General features: G+C 39.6%; 1 protein-coding gene across 8 annotated transcripts in view; it reads left to right on the top strand.

Annotated features, from left to right (window-relative positions):
* The window catches only part of KDM6A (lysine demethylase 6A), a gene marked incomplete at both ends in the record, with an annotated part of 157,473 nt that overhangs the window by 62,543 nt on the left and 78,892 nt on the right, over positions 1-16,038 (top strand). For all 8 annotated transcript variants that reach the window (XM_082008578.1, XM_082008577.1, XM_082008574.1 and 5 more), the window contains one exon: positions 13,578-13,636. In XM_082008578.1, the coding sequence (XP_081864704.1) occupies positions 13,578-13,636 (59 nt within the window). The remainder of the gene's footprint in view (positions 1-13,577; positions 13,637-16,038) is intronic.

The raw sequence follows: 16,038 nt of genomic DNA, 5'->3' as shown, positions 1-16,038 counted from the left end.
AGGTGGTGGAAAGAAGTGTCCTATCATTTGACTTGTTTGTATTTTTTTTCTTTGTTTGTTTTGCCTTTAGAAATTGAAGACTCTTAAACTCACTAGTATATATATTCACAGAGTGGGCTGAAAATTTACTGATGTACAGTTTTCTGTTAAGAAATTATTATTTGATGGAATTGAAATACTCCGTGGGAATGGTTGGTGGGCTGCCCAGCTGCTTTGCTTTGCTCTTGGCTGCTGGCCATCTTGTCTGCTCCCCCAGCTGCCTGTCATGTGGGCCTGCTGCCTTGTCTGTTGTATCCTATTTTAAGTATTTGTACATTCTAACAAATAAAACAGCAAATCAGCAATTAGAACACCAATTAGTGATTACTACTAAACCAACTACAGTCTTAATTGGAAAATCATTTTCAGTAATAATTGATAGATACCTAACTAGCAACCATTAACCAATGATCTTGCATTTTGATACTTAAAACAATTAAACCTTTAAAAAATCACATTCTTATTGTAATATCTGATATATTTATAACAATACATAAAATATATACCCCAAAACATGCTATCCAGTAGCATTTTGACAGAATCACAGACTGGTAGGGGTTGGAAGGGACCTCTGAAGATCATCTGGTCCAACCCCCTTGCCAAGGCAGGATCACCTAGGGCAGGTTGCACAGGAACATGTCCAGTCAGGTTTTGACGGTCTCCAGAGAAGGAGACTCCACAACCTCTCTGGGCAGCCTGTTCCAGTGCTCCGTCACCCTCCCAGGAAAGAAGTTTTTCCTCATGCTGAGGTGGAACTTCCTATGCTGCAGTTCATGCCCATTGTCCCTCGTCCTGTCACTGGGCACTACTGAAAAGAGACTGGCTCCATCCTCCTGACAGCCACCCTTCAGAGATTTGTAGACATTGATGAGATCTCCTCTCAGCCTTCTCTTCTCCAGACTAAACAGCCCTAGGGCTCTCAGCCTTTCCTGATACGAGAGATGTTCCACTCCCTTAATCATCCTCGTAGCCCTGCATTAGACTCTCTCCAAAAGTTCCCTGTCTCTCTTGAACTGGGGAGCCCAGAACTGGACACAATACTCCAGATGAGGTCTCACCAGCGCAGAGTGGAGGGGGAGGATAACCTCTGTTGACCTGCTGGTCACACTCTTCTTAATGCACCCCAGGATACCATTGGCCCTCTTGGCCACCAGGGCACATTGCTGTCCCATGGATCACTTCTTGTCTACCAGGACTCCAAGATCCTTCTCCATGGAGCTGCCTTCCAGCAGGTCAACCCCTAACCTGTACTGGTGCATGGGGTTGTTCCTCCCCAGGTGCAGAACTCTACACTTGTCCTTGTTAAATGTCATGAAGGTTCCCCTCCGCCCAACTCTCCAGTCTGTCTAGATCTCACTGAATGGCAGCACGGCCTCCTGGTGTATCAGCCACTCCTCCCAGTTTTCTATTATCAGCAAACTTGCTGAGGCTACATTCCAACCCTTCATCTAGGTCATTGATGAAGATGTTGAACAAAACTGAACCTAATACTGATCCCTGGGGAACAGCACTAGCTACAGGCCTCCAACTGGACTCTGTGCCACTGACTACAACTCTTTGAGCTCTGTTGCTTAGCCAGTTCTCAATTCATCTCACAGTCCACTCATCCAACCCATACTTCCTGAGCTTCACTGTGAGGATGTTGTGGGAGACAGTGTCAGAAGCCTTACTGAAGTCAAGGTAAACCACATCAACTGCTCTCCCTTCATCTACCCAGCTAGTCATTCCATCATAGAAGGCTATCAGGTTTGTCAAGGACAATCTCCTCTTGGTGAATCTGTGCTGACTACTCTTCATAACTTTCTTTTCATCCATGTGCCTAGAGATGGCCTCCAGAAGGAGCCATTCCATCACCTTCTGAGGGATGGAGGTGAGGCTGACTGGTCTATAATTTCCCAGGTCTTTCTTCTTGCCCCTTTTGAAGACTGGGGTGACATTGGCTTTCTTCCAGTCCTCAGGCACCTCTTCCATTCTCCATGATTTTTCAAAAATGATGGAGAGGGGTGTTGCAACAACATTAGCCAGCTCCCTCAGCAATTGGAGGTACATCCCATCAGGGCCCATGGATTTGTGAGTGTTCAGTTCAGCTAATTGATCTCTAACCCAAACCTCATCGACCAGTGGAGACTCTTCTTCCCTCAAGGCATTTTCACTTATCTCCAGGGTCTGGGATTCCTGAGGATAAGTCTTAGCAGTAAAGACTGAAGTGAAAAAGGCATTTAGTAACTCTGCCTTCTCTGCCTCCTCTGTCACCAGGGCACCTACTTCATTCACCAAAGGTCCCACATTTTCCCTAGTCTTCTTTTTATCACTGATATACTTGAAGAAGCCCTTCTTGTTCTCTTTTACTTCCTTTGCCAGTTTCAAGAGGGCTAAGTTTCAGATGTTACTGACTAATGTAACAACCGAGTCAAAATTGAAGCAACCAGTGACATTTTTTTTCTATAGCTGATACTCAGAATTTTGTTCCAAATGTGGGATTTTGATCAAGTTGCAGTTTACAGAACAAACTATTTTTATGCGAGAGCTAATGAAGCCTGGGTAATGACGGGCTGGTGTCATCCTTCTGCACCTCCTGTCCTTCCTTCTCCCACTTCTCTTTGTAAGCACACACAAACTGGAATTCCTCTAGTTTTTCCAGTGAAGCATCCTGAATGACATCTTGTTTCCTGTGACCTCTCTGAGCAGGAAAAGCACACGCTTGATTTAAATCTGCACTAAAGGGCTAACTGTCTGTTCCCAAAGAGCAGGGAGTAATTAAACTCGAATCTGCTTCCTGAAAGTAGGCCTTGGTTTGGGGGCTCTTATTGCTATCCAGCAGGTATTTTCAGTGACATTCCTCAAGTCTGAGCAATCTTTGAGATGTCTTGCGTTCTATAAAATTCATTTGAAGGCAGCTAACAGGGTCAAGAGTTACTCAGTTGGAAAGAACAACATATAAGTAACAACACATTCTTGGGGAACTTGGTTAAAAATTAAAATTTTTCTGTTTAGCAGAGTTACAGATTTAACTTCGTTCTAGTTAGTCTGCAGCACAGTGTGGTTTAATATTTGAAGGAACAACTATAGACAGTTTTGCTACTTAATTTTTGTGATTATTTACCTTTTTTTTACTGGTTTGCTTGTGTGCATTTGAATCACTTAGTAGTCATTCATGCCTTAGTATATTCAGCTTGTCCACTCCCATTTTATATGGAGTGCCTCAGGTAGAGCAGCTGTGTAATTAATGATATTAAGGCTTTTTTCCAACACAGTAGCAGTTCTTCATCAGTGAGAAACTGACAGGGAAATAATGGGGCTGTGTGTAAACTCAGTGGGATTCCTGTCTTTGCTGGAAAGGGTTGGAAAAATGGTTAATCAAGAATGTAAAATTCCGTGCTAGTAGTTCTATTTCATGAAATGTTTTGAAAATGATGGATATAAATAGTGATGATCACTTGCCATATAAAAGAGAATAAAACATTTCAATAAATTGTCTAAATGTCATCTTCCAAAAAAGATGTTTCAGTAATGTTAGTGTGTATACATGAACAGGCATTAATTTCTGTACTTTGAAAACATTTGTGAAGAGATCTAATATTTTTTGTAGGTCAGCATAGCTAGCTGGAAAAAGAGAAAAGCCAAATTCTTCAACAGGTGCGAAATAGAGCAGTAGTTGTCAAAGAAAAACAGAGGTTGAGAAGAACTGCTCTGTGTTTAATTTGCTTATGCTAATCAATATTGGGGGCCCCACCTCAAAGGTATGGACAAAATAAGGAAGTGCCTGCAGGACGGCATTATGGGGAATCTTTCTTTTCTGGGAAATCAGCATAAATGGGTGCCTCTCTGAAGTGCTTGTACACAAATGGCTGCAGCATAGAGAAAAAATGGGAGGAGTGAGAGGTCGCTCTGCATGCAGTTGCAGGGCTGTGATCTCACTGGGATCACAGGAATGCAGTGCAATAGCTCGGGCAACTGGAGTGTGCAATGGATGGGTATAGGCTCTTTAGGAAGGGCAGGCTGGGAGGGTGGGGAAAGGGAGAAGCCCTTTATGAAAGAGCAGCTAGAATGGTTGGAGTGCTGCTTTTGGACAGTCGAGAAGCCAGCTGAGAGATTATGGGTCAGGATCAGTGGATGACGAATGGGGGTGATGTGGTCGTTGTCTGCTACAGACCACCTAGTCAAGAAGTAGTAGATGAGGCTGCCTTCTGACAACTGGAAGAAGCATTGCATTTGCAGACACTGGTCCTAATAGTGGGCTTAGCTGTCCTGATATGCTGGCAGGGCAACGCAATAGGGTACAAGCAATCGAGGAGGTTTCTGAAGTATGTTGATGACAAGTTCCTGACACAATTGATGGAGGAGCCGACAAGGGGAGGTGGTCTGCTCATCTCATGCTTGCCAGCATGGAAGAACTGGTTGTGAGTGTGAAGGTTGGGGGCAACATTGGCTGCAGGGACTGTGAAATGGAGTACATGATCCTGAGACAAGGGAACAAGGCAAATAGTAGAATCAAACCCTTGGACTTAGGAGAGGAGACCTTGGTCTGCTCAGGGATCAGCTTGGAAGAATCCCTTGGAGAGAAGAGGGGTCCACGAGAACTTGATAATTTTCAGGTATAACTTTCTCTGAGCTCAAGAACAGTTCATCCTGACTTGCAGGAAGTTAGATAAAAAGGAAGGGAATCCTTCACGGATGAACAAGAAGCTCCTGATAAAACTCAGGCGTAAAATGGAAGCATACAAGAGGTAGAAGCAAGGCTAGATGACTCAGGAGGAATATAGAGACACCGTCCAAGCATTCAGGGATCGTGTAAGGAAAGCCAGAGTCCACATGGACTTGAATTTGGCGAGGGATGTGAAGGGCAACAAGAAGGGCTTCTACAAGTACATCAGCAGCAAAAGGGAGATGTGAGTCTGCTGCTGAATTGGGCAGGTAACAAAGATACGGAAAAGGCCAAGGTCCTTAACATCTTCTTTGCCTTGGTCTTTACTGGTAGAACTTGCCTTCAGGATTCCAAGACCCTTGAAACCAGTGGGGAAATCTGGATCCAGGAAGACTTGCTCTCAGTACAGGAGGATCAAATTTGGGAACACTTAAATAGACTGGGATCAGTCCATGGGACCTGATGGGATACATCAATGAGTGCTGAGAGAGCTCTCCCATGTCACTGTGAGACTACTCTCAATTATCCTAGAAATGTCATGGTGATGGGGGAAGGTTTCTGAGGCCTGGAAGAAAGCAAATGTCACTCCTGTCTTTAAGAAGGAGGATCCAGGGAACTAGAGGCCAGTCAGCCATAACCCTATCCTTGGGAAGACGATAGAGCAAATTATCCTGGGAATTATTTCCAAACACACTCAGGGCAGGCAAGTCACTGGAAGTAACAAGCATGGATTTATGAAGGGGAAATTATGCTTGATGAACCTGGTAGCCATTTGCAACACTATGACTAGTTTGGTGGAGGAGGTGAGAGCTATGGATGTTGTTTGTGTTTACTTTAGTAAGGCTCTCCACACTGTCTGCCGTAATATACTCAGACAAATTAATGAAGTACAGGCTAGGTAAGTGGTCAATGTGGTAGAGGAAAAACTGGCTAACCTGGGCTGAGAGGATTGTGATCAGCATTGCAAAGTCCAGCTGGAGGCCAGCTACTAGTGGTGTACCCTAGGGATTGATAGTGGGGCCAGTGTTCTTCAGCATCTTCAGTTAATGACCTGCATTGTGGGGTAGAGTTTGCAGAGAATACAAAACTAGGCTGGAGGCTGACTGGCTGGAAATCGGCTTTAGAGACAAGGCCCTTGGGGTCCTGGTGGACAAGCTGACCATAAGCCAGCAATGTGCTGTTGCAGCAAAGACAGCCAACAGCATCCTGGGCTTCATATGGCAGAGCGTCACCATCAGGTTGAGAGTGGTGATCTTTCCTCTCTACTGAGCCCTGGTGAGACACAGGTGAAGTGCTGAGTCCAGTGCTGGGCTCCAGAGTAGAACAGAGACAAGGAGTTACTGGAGCAAGTCCAGTGAAGGGCCATGAGGGTGATTAAGGGGTTGGAACATCTGTCATAAAAGGAGAGGGGGTGAAGAGAGCTGGGGTTGTTCAGCCTGGAGAAGAAGGCTCAGGCATCTTACCAGGGTGTACAAATACCTGATGTCGGAAGTAATGAAGACGGAACCAGAGTCTTCTCAGTGGTGCCTAGTGAAAGAAGGAAAGGCAGCAGGCACAAATTGAAAACACAGAATTCCTTTTAAAGACAGGAAAATTTTTTTTTTTTTTTTTTAATTGTGTAGGTGATTGAACAGTGGAGGAGGTTGCCTAGGGAGTTTGTGGAGCCTCTATCCTTGGAGGCAGTCAAAAGTCCTCCATAGGACATAGTCCTGGGAAACCTGCTCTAGTTGACACTTCCTTGGGCAGAGGGTTGGACTAGATGATCTCCAGAAAGATCGCCTCCGTTTTTTGTGCAAAGCTTGGGCAAACTGGCTTAATTATAAAGCATCCAGTTTCAAATATGGCTTTCTATTTGGGTTCAGGAGAGGTTTTTTTAAGTCTTGTATCATACAAAATAAATCAGAAACTGCAATTGTTAACAGCATTCAGGGAATCTGTAGGGGGAGTATTAAATTTTGTTAGATTAATTGTTTATATAAAATGTCTTTCAAGGTGAATTTAATATTTGTGCATTGCACAACACTTTTGCTCACTTGGTTTGTTTCAGAAGAGTACTGCTTTCTGTTAAAATACTTAAATTATTGAAAATATTTGTATCGAGTGGAAAATTAAGATGTTTACATCAAGGGAAATTTTATAAGCTTCAGTAGAAGGCACATAAGTCAGATACCCATAGTAACAAACCCTATTTAGGCATTTGCTTGGCTGTTTGTTCATATGACAAATTTGAGGAGGTACACTAGTCGATCAGTATTCCATTTTGCCAAGGATCTAAATTCACTTATGGATAAAGGAATACTCAGTTTACAAAATATATTCAATGATGCATATATTCCATCATTAATGAAGAGGTTTTGAGTTATTTAACGTTGCTTTATCATTTTGGCTTTAATATGAAAGTGCTCCCTATAAAGCAGTTGTGGCACAGTGTATTACTCAAGGGGTTTTGAAACTTGAATTCCTAAACTTGAAACTAACTTGAATTTGTTACTGTATGTGGTTTTTGATAATTCACTAGTAGTCTTGTCTTGATAGATCCTGTCCTTCCATGTGTGACAAGGAACATTTTTACAGATAGTGCTGGAAAGCCACTAGATGAAGAGTGGTGGAACTTGGCTCCCTCTTCAGCTTCTTTGAGCAAGTTTTGCCATATGTGTCTCCATCCATGAGTGAAAATGGTGGGACAGCAGTGTTTCAGAGAAGTTGAAAGAGCAGTGTTCATCAGAGGGGAGCTATAGGGAATAGGGAAATGTAGCACTGGTGGGGAGTTACAAAGGCTATGGAGAAACGTACTGGACATGAGAAGGGAGCAGGATGAGGAAGAGAGTATAGTAATATCAAAGATAGGTAACTGCTTAAAAGGAAAAAAGTTTACTTTGTGGATAGTGTGGGTTTTTTGTTTATTTAGTCTTTATTTGTTTTGTTTTGGTTTTTTTCTGCTTCACCTTCTTGAGAACTTTTTTGTGAAAGGAAAAATAAAGTACTTTTTATGAATTAAGAAAGATATACCAGCCAGTTTTCTTGTACAATTAGTAGGTATATTTTGTCAGTACTTGTTTTCTGAAAAGATTAACTTCTTAAAGACAAGAAGAAATTACTTTGGAGTTATCTACCGAGATGTTACATTAATTAATCTGTTACATATGTCAGAATATATTTGTCACAGAAATAATGACTTTTATATATTAATTGCTTTCACATGGTGGCTGGGATGCAGGTACACACCCAGTAACAATTTTTTTTACTATTGTGTTTATTGCTCAAGAAGCAGGGTCATGCAAGCATGTTAAAGCTGTATTTTAGAGATCCTGTATAAACCTAATGATATTTCAGGTACTATAAAATTTCTTGAAGACCTTGAAGAAGCCAAAACTGATTATATTAGTTTGTAATATACCCCTTACAGGAATCTTAGTATTTTTGCAGGTGTTGGCAAAGTGTAGAACATGTAGATAGGCAGCTCTCTCTTTCACGTTTGTACAAATCTAAACAAAATTTATTTGAACCCTCCCCTTACTCCTGAACACTTACAATCTTTGTGACTGGGACTGCTAGAGCTTGTCAGCTCCCAAAGGCATGCATATAGCTCTTCATGCACAAGAGGCTGAGTGGAATTTTTTATGTGGTACATATTCTCCAGGGAACTGTTGTTATATATTGAGTAGTGCCAGGAGGAGGTATTAGGCACCATAGTGTCAAAACATCATCTTTCATTTTTTTCAGTAAAGAAATAAACATATTCACACATTTGAACACAGAAACTGTTCTTTTGCATCAAGCAGGTGGCTGAGAGACCCTGTGACCACAGGACGCAATGTAAACTGTAAAACCTTGTTTTCCTAGTTAGGTTTTCTAAAGAGTAGTGGGCCCCTGCCCACGTGTGTCTTCTGCAGCCTGGTGTGATGTGGGCTGGACTGCAGGTTGCACTGGAACTTGGGCAGCAGTGGAAGGGGTGTTCAGAGTCCTGCTGGAAGCAATTTTAATGTGTCATCAAAGACTTTTTGAGTCCTGGCAAATGAAGGACAGTCAGTGGTCTCAAAAGGGTGCTGAACTTCATAGTTTTTCCAGTTTTCCTTTAGACTTCCACCAACCAACTGCATGGGGACTTTGTTTCTCCTGTTTTGTTTTCTTATTTCATAGTATGGTGGGATACACTCTGTTTTCTGTCTAAATATTGTCAATGTTTTTAATGAAATAAAGGGATTATTTTATTGACATCTGGCCCTGCCCCTTAGGGGCAGGTGGGCTGTGATGTTATTTTGGGTTTTTATCCATTTGTACTGACCCATTGAAGTCGATTTTTCTCAAGTCAAACATTTATATGTGGCTTAGGAGGCAATTAAGTATTGCTTTGTGGGTTTTTTTGCCTTTTTTTTTTTTTAATGTAGGTTGCCTGTTTAAATCTTTTATCTAGGATTTTAGTCTTTCTGTTTGAAAAATCATTGTAGGCTTGATATGCCTTTCATTGGTAGCAGTATAGGCTTAAAGAGCTTTTACTTATTTTGCTACCAGTCCACTCTTCCACTTTTGCTAATGCATTTGTTTATCGGGGGGGCTACACAGTGAACTTGGCTGGGAAGCTGATCCAGTTAAAAATAATTGTTTTTTATCTCGATATTAATAACTCAGATCAGTTCTGGCATCCAGTTGGCAGTAGTGCTCTACAAATGATTGTATCAGCAAAACTGAGAGGCAGTGTTGGGGAATGTTTCTGAATCAGCAATGCTATGAAACTATGGCTAAAACTGTTGCTTTTCATTTTTAAGTTGGAACGTCCCAACTGGATGCTGCCCTGAGGCTGCTTTGACTCTTTAGTGTCTTTTGCTACTCTGTGATGTTCCAGAAGTGCCTGCCAAACAGATTTTCATTTGCAAGAATAACTTCTTTTTATATTCTTGTGCTTATAAAACACAAATTTGGAGTTGGTAACAGGGTCTCAACTGCTTATGACAGATAAGCATGTTACTGGTGAAAAATAGCTGGACCCAAACGTGGTAGTTATACATTTCTACAGTCAGTCTAAGATGGCTATTTTTAAGTCTGAATGTGAGTATGGCCTCTTGTTACACAGGACAGGTGCATTTTTGTGACTCGTGTGTATAATTATAGATAAAGTGTAACTGATTGTCTAGTCTGATGTCTTTCTGCCAGAAGCACTGGCTGCATGCTTGAAGGTGGAGAAAAAAGCTTTGTTGTGAACTTGGCCTGAAATGACTGGAGAACAGAGCACATGAAATGTTTGGGATCTATTTCCATCTGCTGCTTCAAAGACACTATAAACCAGTTATTTGGGTTAATACAGAAGGTCTGTGAGATGGGTGGAGTTTTCCTCATTGGTTAATTTGTTTTTTTTTCTTGATTGCTTAAAACAAACAAGACCAGAAAGTCTTCAACATGCTTATTCATCTCAGTTACATTAAAAAGTACATACAGATATATTTTTGCCTTCTGACTTACCTGTCAATAAAATACTGTGGCTTACGCATTTTGTAAAATACAATTGAAATGTTGCCCGGCATTAAGTAGTGTGTGTAAGTAGCAGAATACACAATATAAACTTGACAATCTTCTTAAATTGCAGAAGTGCGTAAAATGGAAAGAGGTATTTGAGCCATCTAGTGGTTGGTATGAAACATTTTAACATTTCTTTGGTAGTTTGTAGAAAATGTAAATGACACCAGCTTGGAAATAGCATTTCTAATTTGTCTGCTTTTTAGTAGCATGGCTGTAGAATGAAAAAACCCAGACATTGAACTTCAAATTTGATGTACAGTCTGCTTCAGTTTGCAGCTTTTTTTCAATTTACTGTAGATTTTAGTGGAGAGGTCTGAGAACATCAAAATTACGGTAGAGGTTAGTAGCCAAAGAATGAGTTTTGTTAGCATGAGATCTTCAGAAATTGTGAGAATTGTTAAGGAGGAGGAAAGGATTGTAATAAGATAATTTTGTTTTCTACTTCTTGCTGAAAAATGGAGGGAAAAAGTGGGCTTGTATTCTACCTCACCAGCTACTTACAGCAGGATCATGAACAGCAGGGATTAAATTACAAAAGTAATCTTTACTGGAAAACATGGCATGGATGTTTTTTGTGATAAACTTGTCCAAATTAGAAGTAACAGAGGCAACTGGAAACAGATTTCTTAAGATGGAGTGTGTTCCTGGTAAACAGAGTCGCAGACTGTAGTGCTGTTAAGAAAAAGGACATTTTGTAGATGAAAATTTTGTGTAATGATCCCGCTTGGTCCTGAGATGTGTTTAAGCTGCTTTAGCCTTTCATGTTGGCTGTTGCCAGTAGGAGCTTGGCTGCACATGGGACTTGATGGTGTTCTGCAATACAGGCAGAAAAGTTAGTTACTAATGTAATGAACTTCCTGTGCATCTCGCCTTGAATTATTTGCGGGAAAACACTGCATACACTGAAACGCTGTAATATCTTCCAGTCCCTGTGAAAGTCCCGTCCATGTTCATGTGAACCATGTTCAAACACAGGTTAAAAGATATTTTCTAATCTTTATTAAAACAAATTCAATAAACAATCAACAGGTGATACTAATGTTACGTATGGCTAGAGCTATAGTATTTCAGAACATATAAATGTGATCCATATTGACATTGTGGAATTTGCACCTTTACCTTTGAATTGAAGTGTTACAGAGTCTTAAATCTTGCCCTGTTTTTTACTGAGAAGACAGTGGCATCTTAATAGATTTTTAAGGTCAATCTCGAATGCTTTGTAAGGCCAAATGAGAATGAGAGAAAAATGGGAAAAGCAGTCACAGAACAAAGGATAGAGCAGTAATGGTTGATTTGTATTTTAGCTGCGACAACCTGAAAGCTGCACATGAATTTGATACATTAATTACATCTGGACAAATCACCTGCATCTTGGTCCTGTTGTGTTTTGAAAGTTGATTATTATTAACCCTTAGGATCAAAGTATCAGCTAGATTATTCTCTGAATCTGTAACTCATTTGGACTGTGAATTCTAATAAGTTCCAGAAGAGGAAATTAAAATCTTTGAGGATTGAAGAGGTTTTAGTTGTCTGGCATATTTTTGCTTGAATGTTGTAGTGTGGTGATGGAGGATTTTTGTTACTACTGTTACTCTCAGTCTTTACAGTGATCGAGTCTTGATTGCAGTTGGTGGAGCTCTGAGGTAACACTGGACACTTTTGTTAAGTTCTGTTCTACAAATGAGCCTGACCCAAACACAAAATAAGGTTACTAGGTGTGCACTGTATTTTGTAAGCTTCCATGTTGCACACATCAAAATCTCTCTTTCTATCTTATTTCTTCATTTAAAATTACTTTTAAATCAAGGCATTACTTATGCTCAGTTTTTGAGCTTGCCTTCTTTCCTAGTCTGTTGTTGCCAGAGCACGCTTGGAAAGCAGGAAATACATGGTGTATGGAATTAGACATCTTGTATCTTTATGATGTCCATGTTGTGTTTTTGTTCAATTAAACAGGCATGTGGTTTTATGGTAGTATTAAAGTGTCATCTTTTATCGTTTATGTACTTCCCCTTCACTCCCCCTGTTAACATCTTCCAGTGCTCTGATTGCCCTAGTATCTGGTCATACCACAGCATTTTCTTGGAAACTGTCCATTGCTGAAGCTATGATCCAACTGTATTCATGAAAGGATCTCTGGCGTTTCCCCTGATTTTAATTTGCATTGAGAAGATGCAAATGAGGTATAATGCAATGCTAATACTGGGTCCTGTTTCTGATGAATGCTGCTCTTTGAATTGTGTTCTGGTTACCAGTTATTTTCTAGGAGAAATTTGGTTATACTTTTATATTTGGATTTGGTTTAAGGCATAACTAGGATTCCTTTCGTGGAATTTCATAGAAATTTGACTTGTTGAAGAAGCACGTGCAAGTGGAAGAGGGATTATCTTGAGCTATAGTTTTTGACGACGGAAATTCCATCTCTTGTCCATGTGTCATTTTTGGGATGTATTCCTGGTCTCTCAAAACCAGAATTGTACATAAGAAATGTGTCATAGGCAGCATGTACATGTTGTCTTCTGTAAATAATGAAATAGCTCTACTAAATAGAAAACAGCTGTGCTGTGGCATAACTTTTAAAAAGTAGTTTATTTATTTTTCCTAATTTAGGAAATACATAATAATTATTTGTAGAATTACATAGTTAAACGTTCATTAAACCTCCTTAGTAATGTCACTTTAGAAGAAAATCATACTTTTCTGTGAAAAGAAAATGGAGGGGAAATAGGTTTACAGAAGGAGAATGGTTCTTCCCTGCCCACCCTCTATTTTCTTTTTTTTTTCCCCCCCTTCCATGACGTAGGGAAATAGAAAATAGAAATTTGGTTAATGATGAAGAAATATGATTGTCTTAGGTTTGAGGCTGATGATCTGTATTTTTGGTATTCAGAAAAGTGAAATTTCCTTAAGCATATTTTCAAGTTGATATAATTAATGTTCTGCTTTAGACACTGAAATTGGAGTGTGTAGCTTTGTTTACTTTTATGTGAGTATAAATTATTATGACAATGAAATGGTGTTCAGTCATAAAGCATTTTTTATTATACTAAATTGCCAAAGACCTCTACTCAGTCATTTCCTTCCGTGCTGTTGTACAAGTATAACAAAGCACATCAGTTTCTCTGATGTAAAAGTATTTGAATATTACTGTTATTACTATTCCTCCAAAAGTATTTTGTGGAGAATCACTTTTTTTTTTAAAATGTCTACCTATCTTTTAATTCCTTCTATTTCTTTCTTCTTGTTCAAGGTGAAATTTAAATATGGTTGTCTTGTAATAGAAATAGAATGTCAAAGGATGAATGAAATACTGGAAACTCAGTCTTACACCATATGGTTGTGTTATCTGGGTTTTAAACATTGTTTCTTTCCTTTACAGAATGCTGCCTTTTTATACGGCCTTGGTTTGGTCTACTTCCATTACAATGCCTTTCAATGGTAAGTTGGAGTAAACTAGCGTTATGTGTTGTGTGTTGTTATATTGGTAGGTGAATATTTCAGCTTCAGTTCAGTGTGAGTGTACGATAGTTTATTTTTTTTAATTACAGATTAGATTTATAGATGATTTATAGATTTATATTTTTATTATAGATAGGATGTTTGAAGACTTACTGTCCTGGGTCACATATCTGACTTACTGTAACATACCTGTGGCAACCACAGCAGTTGCTTGAAAATGAAAGCACTTACAGGAGAAGATTCTTAGCTCCCTATAATACGATTCAGCAAGGGCGATGGAGCGGTGTGACTGGACAGGTTTTTGTGAATTGTTGTTGTCGATAATCTGTAGCCTATGTTTATTTGAAAGCCTGTTTACAAAAAAACTTGACTTTTCTCTTGGAAAAGAAGTGGTAAAGTGGGCTTGTTTTGATACAGCTTGGTATTTGGTAAATTTACATAGCTGTATAATCTAAAAGCTTTGGACATGAGAAGAAGTACGCTCAGACTTGAATCAGAACATTTAAAATTGATGTGAAAACTCAGAGTTAGAGTTGTAAATTCTGGCAGGGCTTTGGGGACTGAAAGGTGCTGCTTTGGATATGAGGGGGAGGATTGGTTTTCAGTTGGGGTGCTGGTTTTGCTTTATCAGTGATGAGAGAAGAATGATGAATGGCATAGACTCAGTCACTGGGGTTCTGTTGAAAGGTCCTCAAACTTTCATTGCAATTTATTCTTGAAGAGATATAGTTAGTGTCATTGCAAAAACCTCAGAAAGGTGTTTATGTCAGTGCTTTTTTACACTCAGTATGAAACTGTTAATAAAGTAAGTGTGAGTTTACTACTTGATTGATTACTAAAAAGGTTATCATCTAACCGGACTAAGCACGACTGCAGTTAAAGTGGCGGAAAGTGACTACTGACTGATGGTTTGGAACAATAAAAGTGGGATTCCTCCCCACCCCGGGTAAATTTGAGTAGAATTTTTTAAAAAAGCAAATCTAATGCAGATAAAATTTTACACCTTTGTGTGCAATATTTTTTTTTTTTAAGTTCCTTTGAGTGCTTTTTCCCCCCCTTTTACTATGTTTTCTTGGGGGTGAGAGGAGTGAGATGTGTGGTTGTGGGTGTTCAGGTGTGACACTTAATAATAAACTTGGAGATTAGAGCAAGTCATTTACAGTAGATATCTTCTTCTTTGTAGATCTTAATCCTGCACAGGACTGTCTTGCAGATTGCAAGGAGAATCCCGCTTCTTTCAGAGTGAAATGCTAGTAAAACTGTCTTGTTTCCTATAACAGCTATTCCATCTATTTAAGTTCATAGAGTACACAAATCTGTGTATTTCAGGCATGTAGAGGACACCTCTAGATCATTTAAGGTAGTCTAAGCTATCGTGCTTCATCCATGAACTTTTTTTTTTAATGCGCACCACTTTAGATATTCATAGGTTTTAATAAGAGGCATGTACATAATCCTCCTAAAAGGAAGGGGTAAGGAGGTGCTTGAGGTTTCTTCATGTCTCATATAAACAGGGATAATAAAAAAGCAAGTGGGAATATGGTCAGTTTTAGAATTCTTGTTCATATTTTTACAATTTTTTTTAAAGTTTTCCAGCTTTTATAAAAAGAAGTGTTGGATTGGCTCCAAGACATATACAATTCACTGTAATTCAATATTGTACACTTCTCTATATACTAAAGCAGCATTAAAGCATTATCTTAAGTACAAATCTTAGCTGACACATCATTTTATATTGGTGATTTTGTTTGACTGTTCCTGTAAGAACTGAAAGTTCTCAACGTATGTATGAATGTTGCAATAGTGTGGTCAGACCAAAGCTATTTCATGCAGTTGTTATAGCTCCATGAATTGAATTGGATATAGTAAAATAGGTCTTATAGATCTTAAGTTTTGATTCTCTGTTCTTTTACACCATTTGTCATCAAGCAGTAAAGTAATTGGCTGATTTTCCCTGTTGTTTCTCTGTTTCTCAAGTAAGGTAGAACACCAGTAGAATAGAGATAGCTGAGATAGTCACGTAAGTTGAATGATTTCATATCCTCCTTAGTTGTCTTTAAGATAGAACACTTGAAGAATTTCAGTAGTTCATCAAAGGCTACCCTTCATATCTATGCAATAGCTGCATCCAAGTGTAGTGCCTTGGATGCCAAATTTTTTCTTTTACTTCAGTAAAGATTCTGAGCCTGACTGGTCCATTATCTGCTGAATTACACTGAGTCCCACCAAGGTAAAAAGATGGAGTCCAAGTTCTGCAATTGTGTCCTGAAACTGGCTCTAACACCCTCTTTGGATCCCTGTGTACCAACTGTGGTGCTCCAAGGCCAGCCTGCAGTGTTTTCAGTGACTGGACGTTGTGTGTGAGAAAGACATGCTGTTCC

The sequence above is a fragment of the Phaethon aethereus genome (genome assembly GCF_964289735.1).
Source record: "Phaethon aethereus genome assembly, chromosome: 1".
NCBI classification, from domain to species: domain Eukaryota; kingdom Metazoa; phylum Chordata; class Aves; order Phaethontiformes; family Phaethontidae; genus Phaethon; species Phaethon aethereus.
The sequence above is the reverse complement of the archived record's forward strand: the minus strand, read 5'-3'. Positions and strand labels throughout refer to the sequence as shown.